We start from the raw sequence: 22295 nt of genomic DNA on the forward strand, positions 1-22295 counted from the left end.
GAGTTTTTGTGAGGAAATACTTGCAGAGGGTAAAACATGAATACTTTTTTTTCTATTCAAACAAAACTACACTGGATTTGGCATAAAGCATGACCGGTTTCAATTAACCTTGCTATTTGTAAATGTTGAGTACTGAATGCTTGCAACGTCAATGCAACTTTTAAATAAAAAGAAAAGCCTTCAGGGAAAAGTATGAACAGTTGCCCCTATTGAAAGATCGAATAAAAAAAAATCCTGGCAAGCATAATCAACTTTGCCACCATCGTCATGGCCGAGGTTATTGCTTTTGGGTCAAAGCTTCCATCAATGGCGGAAATATCATAGACATGTCATGATTTTAGATACCGAGTGAGAAATATCCATTCTGCACTGCCTGAAGATATAGAAAATACCTCCTCTTGATATTTTACAGTGTTTATGCTAGACTTTCGAAGCGCCGCGCTTAGCCGCTGGAACACATTTTTGCCCGGGAGTAGGGGGTGATGAAGCATATTCCAACACCCCAATCCAAATAGTTGCGGGTGCTGCAGCACCCACAGCACCCCCCCCCCCCCCCGTTCCCGCGGCATAGTATGTAGTGATGGGAGATTTTTCAAAATCCAGTTATCCCAATTTTTCAAAACCTCATTCATAACCATGAGTTCACGTCACAGGAGTAATATAAAAATATATGCACTGAAGTGTATTGAGAACGTGTCACAAATATCAAATGTTAGTGTAAATTTACTTCATATGAATATAATATAAGAAAGGCAGGGTAAAAGCTTATCATGACATGTGCATAACGTTTGCAGAGTACGTTAATATTTTCACAAATAAACTATTTCATAATGCAACTTTTAGAAAAATAGAGTTTAGAGATCCATCAGCTTGAAATAAACTTCAAACAAAATGAATCAAAAATTGGAATCAGATATAGAGCTTAGCAATCAAGGATCAGTATAAAATACACTTCAATTAATAGACTATGCATTATATACAACCAATTTTCATAAATAAGTACTGGGCAATATAAGAACTTATTTTTTTTTTACAAAATTTGAGTTTAATTCTGCTGTAAAGGATAAATCTTTGTCACGTGAAAACATATATCAAAAAAATGCATGGATCTACTTTAAACCTGGTCAGATTATTTTTTTTTAAAAGAGTCCTAACATACGCAAATTTTGGGTGATAGCAGGAAAAGGAAAAGTACAGAGCTAATTTACTTAATCAAATATGAGGTTAAAACAAATTTCAGTGGCTCGTTGAACTTTATAAATGCATAAGTAAAAAACAATAAATTCAGTAACATTAAACATGTTTTCCCTGATTTGTTTCTCAGTTATAAGTTTAATTGTTATTTCAGTTTCATTTCAGTAACACCACGCTTTCTACAGTAACTCTACATGTTTCAACTTGAGCTCAATTTGAGCCAAACGACCATCACAACAAATGATTTTCCAAATATTTCTGAAGTCGTCTGTCCATCACTAGGAACTGAGAAACTTCGCCAGGCTAGCCAGGGCTGCAATCAGTATGGTGTTACACACTGTGGAGGGGAACCAAAAAAACCAAACATTAACAAATATTAATAAATACCTAAGACAGTTTATCCATTCATTTTGGTTGAGGCTCATCACGTGGGTGCTTTTAAACACTTTTCCCGGCACCGCTGCGTTCTGCTCCACAACGCGCAGTACGGACCATCGGCGCACGCCAATCTCCACATAAGGAGATTTTTAGTTCTACTCGCGCAAGGCACATTTCATAAACATAGCTATAGAAGTATGTTTCACAAATCATGAAGTTTGAACAAAATCGTCGGAAATATTTAATTTAAAATTTATGAAAAATGAAAACAAAGGGTGATAAAGGACAGTACAAGGCTGTTTACATCAGCTAAGGCTTGTAACAAAAATTATTGACGATTTTTATCATAAATCAGATAAATCAATGTTTAATTCCAGCTGGTATATCAGTTTACACGTATACTTCTCGAAAAAGGACTCGACTACCACACTAGTGCGACACCGGTGAAACAAAGCCGCTTACCCGTCATTGCTGATCCGCACTTGACATACACATCCATCATGTGGCTACATCCCTCATGGACACCCCAGCCGTCATGCTGACACTGGTCCAAACTCTGCTCAGTCCCGTCGCAGTTAACGTTACTCAAGTAGATCGGTCCACTTCCGCTTGCGTCATCAGACACGTAGCTGACGACAGAGGAATAGCCCAGCTGGCGGCACACCACCTGTGCGTCTTCCTTGGTCCAGCCTGTCTTGCAGACGGTTCCCCAGCGGCCGTCTCGGAAGACCCTCAAGAGTCCCTTTTTGTCTCTTGCGCCCAGTTGGTCGGTGAGCTCCACAGGATACTTACTGGCTTCTGTTCAAGATATTTGATATTATAATAAAATTAGTCTCTGAAGGGAGAACTTTAGAAAGAAAGTACCAACTTGAGCTCAAAAAACACATATTTACCACCAAACGATATGCACTTGGAAAGATCGCTTTCACCAGTAACACGGAACGACATATAAGCACGATCTGGCAATGGGGCGGGGCCTTGGAGTGTTGCAAAACATGAAATTACAGTTACAATTATTGGTACAAGTACTGCACAATGACTCTCAAGAGTCAGTACTTGCGGTGTTTATATTTGACTTGATTTGAAAATTTGGCCAATAAATTTTGTCCTTTTGTGTTTTACAGGAAAAATTTCCCGGCATCAAGTGGTAAATGACTGTAGAATACCCGAATCCGTACCAATACGGGCGATTACAATACAGTGTGCGATCAAAAGGTTGCCATGCAGAGTCCATTTTTCAACTTTTATACAGTCAACAAAAACGTGGTCGACTTGCCAGGATTTGAACGAATGTCAGCCGACTTAACGTCGTAAGTTAAGATTGCAATTGCTTCCCGCCTTTCAGGGACAACATCGAGAAAGTTGAAATTTGTCTGATTTTTTTAGCGCCGACTGATGCCGATCGTCTTATTGTCAGTTACCCTCAGGAAGCAAAAAATCAGCCACTGATTTGTACCTGACTGTCATAGCTCAGGCATATAGCTTGATCCTGAAAAGTCAGTCGCTAACTGTTCTGTGTCATCGCACCTGAGAGCAACTTGCAGGCATGTGCACATTTTGGTAACCGTATTGGTCAAAGGAGCCCAGAGTGCACATGTATCCTGTTCAGTAGTAAAAACGTCATACATGCACGTGCACTACGAATAACTAGCGCCCATTGGATAAATGCTCGAGTTGCATGAAGTGCCGGTTCCATTCATGTTATGCTACAATGTGTGAAGTACGCATGGTTGAATTCAGATGACGTCACACTAACGAACTGGATACTATCTGAGCACAACTCGCATGAGGGTGCACGCCTGTAAATAGACCAAAAATCCGTCCGCCGAGCTCATAAATAAAAGTTATACCCTCAAAATATTCTATATTAGAGAGTTCTGAGAACCATGGAATTGGGGAATTGAAGACATGTGGCACTGAACCTCTGGCCTGGACTTGGAGCTTCCAATTCTGAGCATTTTGGATGCAATCTGGCCCGAAAGTGGCGCTATTTAGCCATGTTGTGGAGGGATTCTTTTTCAAAATGGCTACTTTTCCAGTTCGGGAAACATCATTCGTTTTAGGGGTGTTCTTATTTGGGTGAGAATATCTCAAAAAGTCAATGGTCAACCCACCCAAAATTGAAAAGAAAATGAAAGATGACATGTTGATCATCATTTTTCTGTGCAGCTTGAATACCTGTGAGAGTTCTGAGTATTTTTAAATGAATTTTGAAGTATGGACATTTAGCACTAGTGTCTATGGGAATTTATTTGCAGGCGCGCACCCTATAGATCCTGAGTGGTGGCGGCCATGTTGTTATGACGGGGGATTTCAACATGTGCTTTTTATTGCTGTAAGTACAAAATAAGCTTAAATTGAGTTAAAATAAATATGAAAACAAACATTTTACACTCTGTATCTTTGATTTTTCAGGTTTTTATTCAAAACACACTGTGGAAGTTAGCATTTACAGGTAAGTGAACCGTTAAAAAAATGTAAACAATGAGTCATTCACCCCAGTCTGTGCATGTTCTTATTTTGTTTCCATTTCGGGGTATTTTAATTGGTTATTATTGAAATCGAACACAGAGAAGGCACAGTTCTTTCTTTATTCAGACAAAAATAAGTGAATAATATTGTTTGTACTTGTTTGAGCTTGTACAAATCAAATTTTGACTTGTAATAAAATGGATGGTGAAGGGTGGACATTCACATCCAAGGTAAAAAACTTTTAGCCAATGGATTTCTGGGCTCCTGAAAAACACTGAGACAAAATGGCCGACATGGAGTCGTGGTGCGCCAGAATTAAATGGGCGATTGCAAAAAAGAGCAGATTTCAGCCTTCAAAAGGATGCCGGCTTTGGCGGGGATGCATAAAAAAATCCTATGGCATCATTTCAATGAAAATGCCAGGCTCGAACAAACGCACTCTGAAGTCTGTGCACAGGGCGGCTTACATGGCACACACCGGAAATGTAAATTTGCCACGGGAGTGGGATGTAAGTCACCTGTGCCAGAATTCATTGTGCGTTTGTTTCGAGCATTTGTCCCTTGAACCTAGGGCTGTAAATAATAGCAGAAAAGTCTGCAAACGACTCAAGCAGTGCCAAGGGCACGATGGGTACCGGGAGTGCCTGCTTTAAGGTATCGTAATGAACAATAAATTTGTCAGTTACATTCCAAAAACATAATTTAAAAACGTTTGCAGTAATTGTGTTCAGATTGGATGATGTGGCAGACATTTTTCAAACCATCGTCTGGCTTAGGATCCAGTTGGCCACGTTTATACAGTGGCCGTGTGGCATAATACAGCTGGAATCTTTGAGAACGCAATTGTGCTCTGCGTGTTTTGTACTCCTGACCTTTAGCACGTTTAACATACTGTTTTTGTTTCTTATCCATTTCAGCAAGGGCTTTTGCAGCTGGGGAGCCTGCAGTTACTGGGCAACCAGCAGCTGCGCACTTTTTGACTATTGAATTGGCGTGTCTGTTATTCACCAAGTGCACTGCGCTATGGTCTCGACAAGAACCATTTCTTGAGAAGGTTAGTGTGGCCTTAGGGTTGGTTACTGCAAAGGCATGGTTCATTGATTCTGCTTTTTGAGTACTGGTGCCATATTTAGTTTTTTCAAGGGCTTCTTGGCCAAGTCGTTTGCCTAGGAGTTTGATGAGAGTCTGTTCATCACAAGTTGCTAATTTCAGTTTGCCACGGGCATCGACTGGCAGGTATGGAAACCGATATTTACCACCCATACAAATTTGGGACCACTTTTTGCAAAGGCCGTGATTCCCCATGTAACATTGAACAATGGCACTTGCTGCATTTCTAGCCATGGTCGTCATTTGGGAAGAGTTCCCACCGCTTTTTTTCAGTATAGCAGCAGCCTCGGCCTGTGCCCTGTGGCTGACGTCATCGGCAAATCGATCTTGAATGTTTTTCTTTGCTCTTTTATTTTTGCCTGGAAACATCTCTTTACTGAATTTTGCACGACTTATGGCTGCACAGAGTGATCGGTTTAAATGAGGCGGATCTAACGAATGTTCAGTTTCCATACCTGCCACCTTACTTTGCATATATGATCTCATACCCCGTGCCAGACAACCGTCGGCATCTGTTGTCACCCTATTTACAAACAAAGGTTCTTTACAGTTTAAAAGTTTTTGGGCGCACTGAATGCCCCCGTTGCGCTCATCTCCCATATTGAAGTTCGGTGGACGAGTGGCCGTGCATTTCCCTGCGTGCTTGTGATCCCTCGCTCCGTCAATGTCACATTTTTTGCAAAGTTTGTTCTCCTGGTGGTACATGACAACATACTTGCTGGTTGTCACATTTTCAACGACAACATCTCTTGTCTGGGTGGCTGCGACGAAGGGTGTTTTCTTGCGACAGTTTCGAAGGGGATTATTATATTGTCTGTCAGTTTCCACTGCAATTGCGCTGTGTCTCTCGTAACCCTGCAGTTCATGAATGTCTTTCACGATTTTTCTCTTGTTGCACATGTCCGTTTCATTTTCTGTGGTGATAATTTCACCACATTTGTTTGATGTACTTTGCAGGCTACTTATCGAGGGAACAGTTGTGTCCATTGCAGACAACAGCCGCCTAGCCCCAGCAGCTGCAATGCCGGTGTTGTAAAGACCAACCTGGAACGCCATGTTGGGAGTGGCAGTCCGTCGTCCTCTCCCCGTCTGTGGAATTTCGGTGAACAGTTTTGTCTTGTCAGTGCAGAACCCACACTTTTGGCAGGACAGTACCTCGGACACAGCCAAACCTCGTCGCTCCTCAGCATCTGGCATCAATCTGGGCCGGCCGCTGCAATCAGGATGTGTGCGTTGGTGATCTAGGATAGCCTGCGCTCCCAAGTCGACTGCAGAATTGATGTCGACGAACCGGTAGGCTGCTCGCTTCCCTCCATCTGACTGATCAGCTGGGCTCTGGTGCTGGAGTTCTCTTCTACAGAGGGGCTGTGGTACTGCTTCCTTCTTGAGTTGGAGTTTGTCAAGGGGAGTAGTTTCAGCAGCGTTTGGTCGAAGCAGCATGACTTTCCTTGTCGGCACTGCATTGGGCGTGGTACAGATGAACCCCCGCTCATCTCTTTCAACAGCAAGTTGCATCTGCTGTTGTGTTGGCCTTGTGTACACTGTTGGTGAGTTCATCTGAAAATGACTGATTGGGGATTTACACTTTGCAGGGAATAGTTTATGGCCATTCTGGAACCAGCTTTTCTTCCTTTTGTACACTGCTCGTCCCAATCGACCCATACTGAAACTGCTGCAGAAATAGCTGGTTTTGCAAAATTGAGATTGTTTTTCCCCTGTGTGAGCATGTGACAGAATGCATGTGGTCACACTAACTCTCAATGCCAGAGTGATGACTATACAGCACAAGTTTGGTTAATAATTCAGAAGCCAGTCTGTACAGAGAGTTTATTTCTGTTGTTATTTTATGGGGGGGGGGGATGGAAGATAGGTGTTTTACAATGGAATCTTTGGAGACAGTAATTAGCCCAGCTAGTACTAAAGAGGCTGGGCTGTGATGGGGACAGGGCCAGGGAGTCATAAATAGGGTCATATAATAAATCTTCAGCATGTACTTTCAGAGAATAAAAGGCAGCCACAGCCAGGGATTAGTGCACAACATCAAGGCCCATTGTGTACAGTTTTTGATCTTCCAAGGGTGTTCATTGCTTGCAATAATTTAAGAAATGACCAAAATACTACTGTTGTAATGTTGCTTATGTTACATGCCACCATTAAAATACAGGGCACCCTGTACATTTGCATATACAAAATGTTAAAGCTGTGCTGAAATTAATTTATCCCCCCCCCTTCTTTTCACCCTTGATCCGCCCCTAAAGTGGTTATGGCCACCACAAAGTGACCCCAGATGAACCAAGAAAATAGTTCACACACATTGCAAATGTAAAAGAAAGGAATATGTGGCAAAATTTGAAGTGAGAAGGAAAGAAAAAACAACTTCCATGTGCATATTGCATGCACACAAGCTGTATTTTCCTATTCAAAACAGTAGAAAACACCATAGCCACACCCTACACATTAGCCCCTGTGGTTTCTCCGAGGGGCAATATTTTTCATTTTTTTTTTCAAAATAATGACTTTGAAGATATTCTACTTCTCCTGAATGTGGTTTTGTGTTAAAATTTGAGAGTTGCCTGCTATTAAAGGGTGCACGCCTGTAAATAGACCAAAAATCCGTCCGCCGAGCTCATAAATAAAAGTTATACCCTCAAAATATTCTATATTAGAGAGTTCTGAGAACCATGGAATTGGGGAATTGAAGACATGTGGCACTGAACCTCTGGCCTGGACTTGGAGCTTCCAATTCTGAGCATTTTGGATGCAATCTGGCCCGAAAGTGGCGCTATTTAGCCATGTTGTGGAGGGATTCTTTTTCAAAATGGCTACTTTTCCAGTTCGGGAAACATCATTCGTTTTAGGGGTGTTCTTATTTGGGTGAGAATATCTCAAAAAGTCAATGGTCAACCCACCCAAAATTGAAAAGAAAATGAAAGATGACATGTTGATCATCATTTTTCTGTGCAGCTTGAATACCTGTGAGAGTTCTGAGTATTTTTAAATGAATTTTGAAGTATGGACATTTAGCACTAGTGTCTATGGGAATTTATTTGCAGGCGCGCACCCTATAGATCCTGAGTGGTGGCGGCCATGTTGTTATGACGGGGGATTTCAACATGTGCTTTTTATTGCTGTAAGTACAAAATAAGCTTAAATTGAGTTAAAATAAATATGAAAACAAACATTTTACACTCTGTATCTTTGATTTTTCAGGTTTTTATTCAAAACACACTGTGGAAGTTAGCATTTACAGGTAAGTGAACCGTTAAAAAAATGTAAACAATGAGTCATTCACCCCAGTCTGTGCATGTTCTTATTTTGTTTCCATTTCGGGGTATTTTAATTGGTTATTATTGAAATCGAACACAGAGAAGGCACAGTTCTTTCTTTATTCAGACAAAAATAAGTGAATAATATTGTTTGTACTTGTTTGAGCTTGTACAAATCAAATTTTGACTTGTAATGAAATGGATGGTGAAGGGTGGACATTCACATCCAAGGTAAAAAACTTTTAGCCAATGGATTTCTGGGCTCCTGAAAAACACTGAGACAAAATGGCCGACATGGAGTCGTGGTGCGCCAGAATTAAATGGGCGATTGCAAAAAAGAGCAGATTTCAGCCTTCAAAAGGATGCCGGCTTTGGCGGGGATGCATAAAAAAATCCTATGGCATCATTTCAATGAAAATGCCAGGCTCGAACAAACGCACTCTGAAGTCTGTGCACAGGGCGGCTTACATGGCACACACCGGAAATGTAAATTTGCCACGGGAGTGGGATGTAAGTCACCTGTGCCAGAATTCATTGTGCGTTTGTTTCGAGCATTTGTCCCTTGAACCTAGGGCTGTAAATAATAGCAGAAAAGTCTGCAAACGACTCAAGCAGTGCCAAGGGCACGATGGGTACCGGGAGTGCCTGCTTTAAGGTATCGTAATGAACAATAAATTTGTCAGTTACATTCCAAAAACATAATTTAAAAACGTTTGCAGTAATTGTGTTCAGATTGGATGATGTGGCAGACATTTTTCAAACCATCGTCTGGCTTAGGATCCAGTTGGCCACGTTTATACAGTGGCCGTGTGGCATAATACAGCTGGAATCTTTGAGAACGCAATTGTGCTCTGCGTGTTTTGTACTCCTGACCTTTAGCACGTTTAACATACTGTTTTTGTTTCTTATCCATTTCAGCAAGGGCTTTTGCAGCTGGGGAGCCTGCAGTTACTGGGCAACCAGCAGCTGCGCACTTTTTGACTATTGAATTGGCGTGTCTGTTATTCACCAAGTGCACTGCGCTATGGTCTCGACAAGAACCATTTCTTGAGAAGGTTAGTGTGGCCTTAGGGTTGGTTACTGCAAAGGCATGGTTCATTGATTCTGCTTTTTGAGTACTGGTGCCATATTTAGTTTTTTCAAGGGCTTCTTGGCCAAGTCGTTTGCCTAGGAGTTTGATGAGAGTCTGTTCATCACAAGTTGCTAATTTCAGTTTGCCACGGGCATCGACTGGCAGGTATGGAAACCGATATTTACCACCCATACAAATTTGGGACCACTTTTTGCAAAGGCCGTGATTCCCCATGTAACATTGAACAATGGCACTTGCTGCATTTCTAGCCATGGTCGTCATTTGGGAAGAGTTCCCACCGCTTTTTTTCAGTATAGCAGCAGCCTCGGCCTGTGCCCTGTGGCTGACGTCATCGGCAAATCGATCTTGAATGTTTTTCTTTGCTCTTTTATTTTTGCCTGGAAACATCTCTTTACTGAATTTTGCACGACTTATGGCTGCACAGAGTGATCGGTTTAAATGAGGCGGATCTAACGAATGTTCAGTTTCCATACCTGCCACCTTACTTTGCATATATGATCTCATACCCCGTGCCAGACAACCGTCGGCATCTGTTGTCACCCTATTTACAAACAAAGGTTCTTTACAGTTTAAAAGTTTTTGGGCGCACTGAATGCCCCCGTTGCGCTCATCTCCCATATTGAAGTTCGGTGGACGAGTGGCCGTGCATTTCCCTGCGTGCTTGTGATCCCTCGCTCCGTCAATGTCACATTTTTTGCAAAGTTTGTTCTCCTGGTGGTACATGACAACATACTTGCTGGTTGTCACATTTTCAACGACAACATCTCTTGTCTGGGTGGCTGCGACGAAGGGTGTTTTCTTGCGACAGTTTCGAAGGGGATTATTATATTGTCTGTCAGTTTCCACTGCAATTGCGCTGTGTCTCTCGTAACCCTGCAGTTCATGAATGTCTTTCACGATTTTTCTCTTGTTGCACATGTCCGTTTCATTTTCTGTGGTGATAATTTCACCACATTTGTTTGATGTACTTTGCAGGCTACTTATCGAGGGAACAGTTGTGTCCATTGCAGACAACAGCCGCCTAGCCCCAGCAGCTGCAATGCCGGTGTTGTAAAGACCAACCTGGAACGCCATGTTGGGAGTGGCAGTCCGTCGTCCTCTCCCCGTCTGTGGAATTTCGGTGAACAGTTTTGTCTTGTCAGTGCAGAACCCACACTTTTGGCAGGACAGTACCTCGGACACAGCCAAACCTCGTCGCTCCTCAGCATCTGGCATCAATCTGGGCCGGCCGCTGCAATCAGGATGTGTGCGTTGGTGATCTAGGATAGCCTGCGCTCCCAAGTCGACTGCAGAATTGATGTCGACGAACCGGTAGGCTGCTCGCTTCCCTCCATCTGACTGATCAGCTGGGCTCTGGTGCTGGAGTTCTCTTCTACAGAGGGGCTGTGGTACTGCTTCCTTCTTGAGTTGGAGTTTGTCAAGGGGAGTAGTTTCAGCAGCGTTTGGTCGAAGCAGCATGACTTTCCTTGTCGGCACTGCATTGGGCGTGGTACAGATGAACCCCCGCTCATCTCTTTCAACAGCAAGTTGCATCTGCTGTTGTGTTGGCCTTGTGTACACTGTTGGTGAGTTCATCTGAAAATGACTGATTGGGGATTTACACTTTGCAGGGAATAGTTTATGGCCATTCTGGAACCAGCTTTTCTTCCTTTTGTACACTGCTCGTCCCAATCGACCCATACTGAAACTGCTGCAGAAATAGCTGGTTTTGCAAAATTGAGATTGTTTTTCCCCTGTGTGAGCATGTGACAGAATGCATGTGGTCACACTAACTCTCAATGCCAGAGTGATGACTATACAGCACAAGTTTGGTTAATAATTCAGAAGCCAGTCTGTACAGAGAGTTTATTTCTGTTGTTATTTTATGGGGGGGGGGGGATGGAAGATAGGTGTTTTACAATGGAATCTTTGGAGACAGTAATTAGCCCAGCTAGTACTAAAGAGGCTGGGCTGTGATGGGGACAGGGCCAGGGAGTCATAAATAGGGTCATATAATAAATCTTCAGCATGTACTTTCAGAGAATAAAAGGCAGCCACAGCCAGGGATTAGTGCACAACATCAAGGCCCATTGTGTACAGTTTTTGATCTTCCAAGGGTGTTCATTGCTTGCAATAATTTAAGAAATGACCAAAATACTACTGTTGTAATGTTGCTTATGTTACATGCCACCATTAAAATACAGGGCACCCTGTACATTTGCATATACAAAATGTTAAAGCTGTGCTGAAATTAATTTATCCCCCCCCCTTCTTTTCACCCTTGATCCGCCCCTAAAGTGGTTATGGCCACCACAAAGTGACCCCAGATGAACCAAGAAAATAGTTCACACACATTGCAAATGTAAAAGAAAGGAATATGTGGCAAAATTTGAAGTGAGAAGGAAAGAAAAAACAACTTCCATGTGCATATTGCATGCACACAAGCTGTATTTTCCTATTCAAAACAGTAGAAAACACCATAGCCACACCCTACACATTAGCCCCTGTGGTTTCTCCGAGGGGCAATATTTTTCATTTTTTTTTTCAAAATAATGACTTTGAAGATATTCTACTTCTCCTGAATGTGGTTTTGTGTTAAAATTTGAGAGTTGCCTGCTATTAAAGGGTGCACGCCTGTAAATAGACCAAAAATCCGTCCGCCGAGCTCATAAATAAAAGTTATACCCTCAAAATATTCTATATTAGAGAGTTCTGAGAACCATGGAATTGGGGAATTGAAGACATGTGGCACTGAACCTCTGGCCTGGACTTGGAGCTTCCAATTCTGAGCATTTTGGATGCAATCTGGCCCGAAAGTGGCGCTATTTAGCCATGTTGTGGAGGGATTCTTTTTCAAAATGGCTACTTTTCCAGTTCGGGAAACATCATTCGTTTTAGGGGTGTTCTTATTTGGGTGAGAATATCTCAAAAAGTCAATGGTCAACCCACCCAAAATTGAAAAGAAAATGAAAGATGACATGTTGATCATCATTTTTCTGTGCAGCTTGAATACCTGTGAGAGTTCTGAGTATTTTTAAATGAATTTTGAAGTATGGACATTTAGCACTAGTGTCTATGGGAATTTATTTGCAGGCGCGCACCCATGAGCCTTCAGAAAATGGCTGTCGCCGAATTAATCTATAGTTTGAGAGCAAGTAACGTGTTCACTTGCAAAACTCACCAAGGGGCCCACTGCAGGTGACCTTTGCTTCGAGTGTGTTTCCTCTGTCGCAGTTTCCACCGACGTTGAACACACACTCAGTCAGAGACTGCTCATTCCCGTCGCAGTGGAGGTTGACGACAACTGGCTGTAAACTGCTCTTCCCCTCAGAGACACTGAGGGCGTAGCCGTATCCCAGGGATCGGCAGACCACGTCACCTTCCCTGAGGGTCAAGGCCTTCTGGCTACAAATTGACCCTGAAACCAAGTGGCTGAAGGTCACTTTGACAAACCCTTCATAATTCGACGTCCCATCAACGAGTGTGATGTTCATCGGAAGCGCATCTGAGAGGAAAAATCAATAAACATGCAGTACTTTTATAGCACAAAATATTATTTTAAAGTCTCTATGATGTGCCTTTTGGTAGCTAACAGTAAGTGACTACAAGGTGAGTCAAAAAAAGCGATACCCAAATGCCGGGACTATTGTTTTAGTGAAGTTCTCCATGTAGCACTTTCAAAATCTAGGATATGAAAGCCCAATTCTAAGCTTTTTTTAGTACAAGAATCATTCAAATCACTCATGTACTTTTCAAGTTATTGAATTTTAAACAACCACCGTTTTAAAGTTCTGTCCACAAATCACAAGAAGGTAAGTGTTCTTTTAGCAAAATGAAAACGAATCACACAGAGATTTGCGTGAATTGTTTTCCTTTTGCTGAACAACTGAGAAGGCACACTTTTTTGTGATCCGTGGACAGAACTTTAAAATGGTGGTTGTGCTTAAAATTCTTGTAAATTGAAAAGGACACGAGTGATTTGAATGATTGTTGTACTTAAAGAAAACTTATGAATTGGGCTTTTATATCCCAGAGTTTAAAAGTGCTACATGCAGACCTTCACTAAAACAATAGTCCAGACATTTGGGTTTTGCTTTTTTTGACTAAAGCCCAGTTCATACTCGGCGCGAAAACTAAAGCGAACAAGAATTTGTGATGTCATGGCAAGTTTTCACGCTGCGAATTCGTAATAGTTGCATATATTTCAACTCGGGCGAATTTCGCAGCGAACGTGCCATGACGTCAAATTCGCTTCGCTTTGGCATTCGCGTGAAGTATGAACTGGGCTTCACCCTGTATTAGTGTGTCTTAAATGAAGCTGTGATTTAAAGAGTTCCATTAGAATGTGCTGATCTTTATTACCTCCGCCAGGGAGATTATGTTATCACCGGTGTTGGTTAGTTTGTCTCAGGCTGTTAACAGGATAACTCAAAGCCCTTTTAGGGTTAATGAAAGGTTGCAGTTATTAATTCCTGGAGATAATCGCGGTGCCAATACATAGATGCCTTTAAAGGTGTGAACTAAAATTGAATCACCAATGAACAAAGTTTATCAGCTCAAACAAACTTGTGTATATGAGGGTGGATTGAGGGTGAGGCTGGTGTGAGGATAAGGAGGACTGCGGGTTTGTCCATGGATGGATTGATGAACGGACCAAGCATGCATACATGTCTTTTCATACCAGGTTTTCTCTGGCACTTGACCCCTGCATTCTTATTGCAGTTCTTGGGAAACCAGCCAGAGTTGGGACAGCCGATGAGATTCTCGTACGTCGCAGATGCATTGCACTGCAAGCCGGACGCCAAGTAGCCATCAAACTGTTCGTTAGAGCCGGATGCCGAAGGGTGCTCGCCAAAGTAGGACCCTCCCACTGCTTCGAGGGCAGGGCCATTCGCGGGTTCTTCAGTTGTGCAGGCGATGTCTGCGTCGGCCAAGTCCCAGCCTTCGTCGCAGATGCTGTAGACAAATGTCGTATCGCCGTTCTGGAATCTGACCTCGACTCTGCCCTCAGTAGATGCATCACCGTCCACGAAAGAGACTTGTGCTCCCTGACCTGACGTACAATTAAGGGAGGTTAGATTCAGTAAATGGGGCGCTAGAACTTCTTTTGTTTAAATTTGGCTTTGGTCGGTCATTACTACTTTACTAGCGGTCGTGCTAATAGCGTCCACAGAGCGTTAACAATTAAACGTCAATATAAACAAGATCAACATCAACAAAGCATCAACAAACTTAAAATAAAAGGCACTCTTGAGCTTCAAAAAAGCTATTATCATATTCAATACACATATGTTGTATTATGTAAGAAATAAGGGAAATTCACATTCCTATCCCACCTAAAAAAAAAAGGATTTTTTTTTTTGTTCAACGATTTATGGCAATTGGAAGCTAGCCCCAATCTTTCTTTCTCCGTAGGCTTTCCCATGGAACCAATAAGCGATTGAGAAAAGGTTTGATGGCTCGCCAGATGGTTGTAAACAAACACGTCCCGTGGTACGTTATCAAGCATCATATCAGCGCTTTCCTAGGGAACCAATCAATGATCAAGATACTGTGGTGATCATGCACGGAGCTATAGACAGGTTTGTTCAAATCTATACAGACGATCTTATTTACATAAAATGGTCCTGCCCCCATTGCTACGAAATGACCAAGACGTTCGTGTAAAAATGTAAAAAAAAAAAAAACACTTACGCAAGTGTGCTACACAACAATGCAACTATTGCCCTTGATCACTGACATCTTAGGCTAAGACTACAGAAGGGCTTCAGTAGTACTCACAATCATTGTTTGTAATTGAACCAGTTGACAGTGCACCACACTGCCTACCTGCCATGCTTTACATCACTCGTACATGTCGTAAAAACTGTCAACCTGTGCACAGCACATGTTATGTACACAGGAGTCAGAGTGACCGTTTTAGCCGAATTTTGGCTAAATTTGACAAAATTTTTCTCAAAAAAAAACGAGTTTGACAGAAAATTTGACAGAATGGATTTTTTGGGCAGATTTCTGGCAGAATTCTCCAAAATGATTATTTAACAGAAAAACATAGCAAATTTGAAAAAAATGGTACATTTTGTAAAAAAAAATTCAATCAATTCAAGCAAACCCTTGCATAATGGGACAGGTTGCCTGGTCTAGCTGCTGAGAATCACTTGAAACCGGATTTTGCCTGAAATTTGCGCAACTTCATAACATCTTTATGTGACTACAGATTGTTTATAATGTAATTTGAACCACAACATCTGCATGTGATTTTAAGTGTTTATAGTGTATTTCGAGTGCAGATTCTGGGGAATTTGGCAGATCTTTTATTAATCTGACAGATTTTTGAAGCGCATTTAGCAGAATTTGGGCATGACCTTACGGTCAGTAGTCAAGATCAATAGACATACAGAAAGGATTAGTGACTGTTTCGTTTCTACATTGGTGATGATTGTCCATGCACAATGTGCATGTGGCCACAGTGCGTCTTGTACCATTTCACGATTGTGGCCCCCGTGTCCAGCTCCTACCCCAACTCTGAGTGGGTGCTTTTGTATGGAGCCCATGCACTGTCTGAGACTACTCGAAATCTGTTACTCACCTCGAGTCTCGACACAAGTCATCGCAACCACTCCTCTAATGCAAATTAGGCCGCTGGTATTCGTCCGCTTTATGTGTGGACAGTCCAGAATGGAACTCTCATCTCCCTGACAATTCACATAGCCAAGGTTCCCTTGCACTCCTTGATCTTCAGCGTCTGGGCCCCAACTACCAACGAATTGAAAACCCAGTTGATTGCACAGGACCATGGACTCACGCAACTGCCAATTATTGGCACAGACGGGGCCCCATTTTTCAAAAAAGAAGACCTCCAGTTTCTTGAGATTACTTCCAGGAATTGACACATTTAGCCGGAAATCACCGTCACTCTGGCCTGTTGGGAGTAGTGGAAAAAGTAACGCTGATGTAATTAAATAGTTAGGTCTCTGTGTAAGTAGGCAAGTGTGTAAGTGTCATGTCAGAGATTTCAACTTCAAGGCCCCATCTCCCGCCTCATGAATGTCTGCTGCATGGTACATGTATTGGTATGAAGTATGTATTATGGAATCTGGGTTGGGATAAAATAAAGGGAAAATGGACCATTTTTGTAATGCACTGGGGATATACGGATGCATTTTTCCGACTCTTACGATCTAGTTTTTTTTGACGTAGAACTTAGCTCCAGCTCTAAACGCAATAAGCATTCCTTAAACTACAGTACAAACCAAGTCTAAATGTAAAAACAAAATTTGAGTTTGACATTTTCGGGTGCATGTTCTAACAATGTCTAAGTGTAACGTTAGCCCTTATAAAAAAAATTCTGGAGATAGTCCAGTAAAGATTGTAAATTGGCCACATATGGGGCTAGCACAGGGGCCAAAGTTACATACATGCAGCTGTCATTCATGTCATTGTCTTAGCTTGGAGGAATGTGTTCCTTCCTTCATGCAGATATCACGTCCCAGTCTGGGGCTGGTCGGGTCTACCCCCAAGTTAGAGAACTATAGGCTGGTCATCTCCGTTAACTCCCGAAAGGGTGATCGTGTAGTGTAGGGCCCGGTCACTTTAAAATTAGATTTATTTGGCCTAACATAAGAAAAGCCGAATTCCAATCGAGAATATTTGATACATGTAGATTGATTATCATCATTAATATAAGATAGTGGATATTTTGCCGGAGGTAATGACGGCAAACTGACGTTTACTAAAGGTTTGCCGGCGGCAATCCATATCAACAGAGGGCGCTGTACTCTTTAAGATAGGGCTGAATTGTATTAAATTCCCACCAAATGTTGTGCAGCACGTTTGGTGTAGTGGTTAAGCAAAGGCTCTAGTAAGTGGGATGACTCGGGTTCGATTCCGACTGCAGCACTTTTTTAAGTTTTTTTTTCTCATCCCCAAATAAATAAGAATTTTCTTCTTTTATTATTTTAACATGTCTCAAACATTTTTTTGCAGAGTATTACATTTTCTTTTTCAGATTTGTTGCTCTGGAGGATTTTTTTATAAAGGGAAATAAAGTCCGAAATTATAAAATGGTCTGAATCCCATCTTGTGAATACGAGGTTACAATGATAATTTTGGCATGGAGCCAGACTAAAATTTGTCACCGGAAAATGTTTAAGTACAAAAAAACAGTAACTGCGCATGTTCAGTGCATATCCGGCAAACTAACGTTTACTAAAGGTTTGCCGTCACCGGCAAAATATACACTGCCTTAAAATTATTAGACCGACCAAACTAGTTGGTGACATCATGGAGCTATCCATGGTGACATTCTCAATAAACAGGTTGCCTACTTGCCAGACCATATGTTCCAATGTTAATGAAAAGGCGATAGGCCTAAGTTGGGTCCAAGTAACTTTGACTAATTTCTACCCAAAAAAAACTGTTCAAAATTGCAAAACGGGTGTCATTAGAATTGAGAGAAGTCTGTTTTTGATTGTAAAGGTGATTTTGGAGCATTAGAAAACATTTTTGACTCTGATTTGGTCAAAACAAAACAAGGGCCCTACACTACTCGATTGCCCCCGAAGTAACCCACAAAAAATAATACCGGAAAGAATGTTGCTACCTGATGCTACTTTCGAAACAGAAAAAAAGACAATCTGTTTTTGCTTACCTGCTACCGTACCTCGGAGAGTATACTCTCATGTGAGAACTGTACTGTAAGGAATATGTTGACAAAGTCTTTAGAGAGATTTGTAGGCGAAAGTCTGGCCGTTTGTGAATTTTTTACATGTCACTGCATGTTGACGCCCTCAACTGAAGCATGACATACTAATTTGGCCACACGTTCGCCTCTCTAGTTTAAAGACTTGGAGCAACTATAGAATGCAGGGCCATGCCGAAGCAAGGTTTTTTTATTTTGCCTGGAGGCGTGGATGGAATAGGAGTAATAGATATGCAAACCTGCAAAAAGTGCCAAGAACAGCGAAGGAATGCACTGCACTTGTCTTCTAAGCTTCTCATGAAGGATCGGAAGGGAGGGCGTGCTTGTAAATGTGTTGGGGGCACTGTCTGGAGTGGCGGAGGCGCGGAGTCTTGGAGTCGCAGAATCGCGGAGACGCGGGGCACTGGAGTGGCGGAGGCGCGGAGTCGCGGAGTCGCAGAGACTCGCGCCGATAGAGGGCGCAATTCTCGGCGGAATTTTTTTGAGAACGAAGCATCCATATCACTGATCTCTATATAAAGACTGGATAGCGGATATGCATACAACATTCACACAGTAGACTTTGCATATTGACCAATTCGCCCCCGGTCTCACGAAGATGGCCGCGTATAATACGAACGTTCTACGCATAAATACGCGCGCGTTGTATCAACAGTTGACGCGCATTTTGGTCACGTACACATATTATGATGTTCTAAAAGGGACACATTTCCGTAGTGATTATTATTTCAAAACGCCGAAAAAGTTATATTTGCGGCATTTTAGTAACCACGACGTTAGAAAAATTGTAGTTAACCTTGGTCAGTGGTGGTGGTCAAAATATAAGTCAAGTGAACCGCGACGTTACAAAAGAAATCATGCTGTCTATAAAGACGGCAACTTGTCCTTTGTAGATCACCAGCCGGTCTCACCAATATGGCGTCAAATTCGTACATTGTGCGGCTCTGTATTAGCTATCCAGTCTTTATATAGAGATCAGTGATCCATATCCATTTTAAATGGGCGCGCAAATTAGGAAGGGAGGAGGGCGACGGGGCACTGTCTGGAGTGGCGGAGGCGCGGAGTCTTGGAGTCGCAGAATCGCGGAGACGCGGGGCACTGGAGTGGCGGAGGCGCGGAGTCGCGCGCACCGATAGAGGGCGCAATTCTCTGCGGCTCCACGACTTCACGATCGATTTTCGGAGGTAGGTCGACTGCGGTTCCACGCCTCCACGCAGCCGTACGGAGGCGCGGATGTAGAGTAAAGTGGCCCTGCATTCTATAGTTGTACCAAAGAGGGGAATCTACGAAAGCCCATTAGCGCCACTGCAAGTATATATGTTACAGATTATGTAATTCGTTATTACGGATTATTAATTCGTTATAACGGATTATTTAATTCGTTATTACGGATTATTAATTCGTTATTACGGATTATTAATTCGTTATTACGGATTATTAATTCGTTATTACGGATTATTAATTCGTTATTACGGATTACTAATTCGTTATTACGGATTATTAATTCGTTATTACGGATTATTAATTCGTTATTACGAATTAGGTCTGATGTTCTCACACGTGGAGAGCACGTGACCAGGGGCCTATGTATATAGCGCCGCTAGGCGGCGCTATCTTTGCATACAACGTTTGCACTCCTGTGCCATGCTTGCAGAGTAATGACTCAGAACGTATGAGTAATTCGTAATAACGAATTAAATAATCCGTAATAACGAATTAGTAATCCGTAATAACGAATTAAATAATCCGTTATAACGAATTAGTAATCCGTAATAACGAATTAAATAATCCGTAATAACGAATTAATAATCCGTAATAACGAATTAATAATCCGTAATAACGAATTAATAATCCGTAATAACAAATTAGTAATCCGTAATAACGAATTAAATAATCCGTTATAACGAATTAGTAATCCGTAATAACGAATTAAATAATCCGTAATAACGAATTAATAATCCGTAATAACGAATTAATAATCCGTAATAACGAATTAATAATCCGTAATAACGAATTAAATAATCCGTTATAACGAATTAGTAATCCGTAATAACGAATTAAATAATCCGTAATAACGAATTAATAATCTGTAATAACGAATTAGTAATCCGTAATAACGAATTAATAATCCGTAATAACGAATTAAATAATCCGCAACATATATACTTGCAGTGGCGCTAATGGGCTTTCGTAGGAATCAACATATTCAGTTCTCACATGAAAATATACTCTCTGGGCAGCTGGAGTTACCCAGCCCTGAGTTTTATCATTGGGTTGTGTATTAGGGCTGGAGCGTATTTTTCTCGTAACTAGTAGTATATTCAAAAAAAATTGGAAAATGTTCAATTTTGTCCCCGTTACACACTAATTGCAACTGCAACTCACCCCAAACTTGCCTGGAATAACCATTACACAGGTCCTTGAAGTAAAAAACGATCCACGATGAAGATTCAGCCTACAATTGCAGTGAAAACAGGAGGAATAACCGCTAACTTGACAACCTTGCTGGATTGGCCAGGACTGCTATTGGTTTGTGCACTAAAAAAAAATTGTGTACAATGAATGGCGGCGGTCGATTACCATCCACGTACAGCTCGCTGGTACTACGCGTTTTTGCGGTCGGTGCATGACGTGACGCGTCACAGTGCGGTACTGGAACGGCAACCGTCGAGTTGGCCGGCTATCGTGCATTCATAGTGCAGTGGTACTCGACGGTTGCCGTTCCAGTACCGCATGTGATGCGAGTGAACCTCTTCTTAATGCATGAAACAGTCACGGGTATTACGCTTCCGCGTCACGTCATGCACCGACCGCAAAAACGCGTAGTACCAGCGAGCTGTACGTGGATGGTAATCGACCGCCGCTATTCATTGTACACAATTTTTTTTTAGTGCACAAACCAATAGCAGTCCTGGCCAATCCAGCAAGGTTGTCAAGTTAGCGGTTATTCCTCCTGTTTTCACTGCAATTGTAGGCTGAATCTTCATCGTGGATCGTTTTTTACTTCAAGGACCTGTGTAATGGTTATTCCAGGCAAGTTTGGGGTGAGTTGCAGTTGCAATTAGTGTGTAACGGGGACAAAATTGAACATTTTCCAATTTTTTTTGAATATACTACTAGTTACGAGAAAAATACGCTCCAGCCCTAAAACTCAGGGCTGGGTAACTCCAGCTACTCTCTGGGGTACAAGATAAGCCAAAAAAAATGTCTTTCTGTTTCGAAAGTAGTGTCAGGTTGCAACATTTTTCCATAATACCTACTTTTTGCAGACTGCCAGAAAGCACCGAGTATCAAGGTCTCCAACAGCCATGCAAGGGAAATTGTCTTCATCACGCCCGTGAACATGGCGAACACGTTTAACACGCAGGTTTTTTTCTACTTTTGTTCTCAATTATTTTGGTGGCCTCAGGCTCAGAAGTCAGATGCAAGCGCCTTTCGAAGGAGACAGACTAGATTCTAGAATAACCATCGGTATTTGATAACATCATGGAAGTATAAAACGGAGGAGCAGCTAGGCCGTGGAGCGAGTTGATCTATGACTCACTATCATCAATGTCGTTCATGTTAATGAGTTACTTTTTCGTTAAAAAGTAACTAATTAAATAAAAGCATGCGTGCGGTACCAGGTGCGTGCACAGTTGCACTGGTACAGTGTGGTACACATAGGACCGCAAGTAATGATGTGCAAACCGTCCGCAAGTGCCTGATATCTATGGGCGGTCAAAAGGACCAAAATTAATAAGGGAATAAATGTGTGCTCGAGAGGTTTTTATCACTCTGTTTAATACCGCTTAGAGTCTGGGTGCTGATAATTACCCGAGCCGGAGGCGAGGGTAATTATCAGCACCCAGACTCTAAGCGGTATTAAACAAATGATAAATACCGACCGAGCACATATTTATTCCCATTCATAAATACCTTATCCGTAAAAAAAATCAAATAATTCGTTCAAAAAATCCCGATTTTGTTCAACAAGTTCACTTCATGCTTTTTGAAACATCCCTCTAGCAAAATAATGGAGTGTTCAGCTGGCGAGTAAGATGTAAACAACCCTTTTATGGAGATTGACGCGCGCGTAGCATGTTCCGCGCGATGTCACGCA

The 22295-nt window shown here is 42.0% G+C and overlaps 1 protein-coding gene across 1 annotated transcript; it reads right to left on the bottom strand.

Annotated features, from left to right (window-relative positions):
- Positions 1-712: 712 nt before the first annotated feature.
- LOC119726529 (scavenger receptor cysteine-rich domain superfamily protein-like) lies at positions 713-21545 on the bottom strand. The gene is made up of 6 exons (XM_038198259.1): positions 21454-21545; positions 16082-16414; positions 14174-14545; positions 12674-12997; positions 2035-2370; positions 713-1531 (listed from the first exon to the last, which is right to left on the bottom strand). The coding sequence occupies exons 1-6, from the start codon at positions 21536-21538 to the stop codon at positions 1473-1475; spliced, it is 1509 nt and encodes a 502-aa protein (XP_038054187.1). The 5' UTR covers positions 21539-21545; the 3' UTR covers positions 713-1472.
- Between the last annotated feature and the right edge of the window lie 750 nt (positions 21546-22295).

This window comes from Patiria miniata, unplaced genomic scaffold, assembly GCF_015706575.1.
Source record: "Patiria miniata isolate m_02_andy unplaced genomic scaffold, ASM1570657v1 HiC_scaffold_2, whole genome shotgun sequence".
NCBI lineage: Eukaryota > Metazoa > Echinodermata > Asteroidea > Valvatida > Asterinidae > Patiria > Patiria miniata.

Coding starts and splice junctions, on each gene's coding strand:
- LOC119726529 (XM_038198259.1), bottom strand. CDS start 21,538: ATGTTCACGGGCGTGATGAAGACAATTTCCCTTGCATGGCTGTTGGAG. Junction 12,998..14,173: donor CAAGTGCCAGAGAAAACCTG/GTATGAAAAGAC, acceptor TTTTCCTCTCAG/ATGCGCTTCCGATGAACATC. Junction 2,371..12,673: donor CACCTGCAGTGGGCCCCTTG/GTGAGTTTTGCA, acceptor TATCTTGAACAG/AAGCCAGTAAGTATCCTGTG.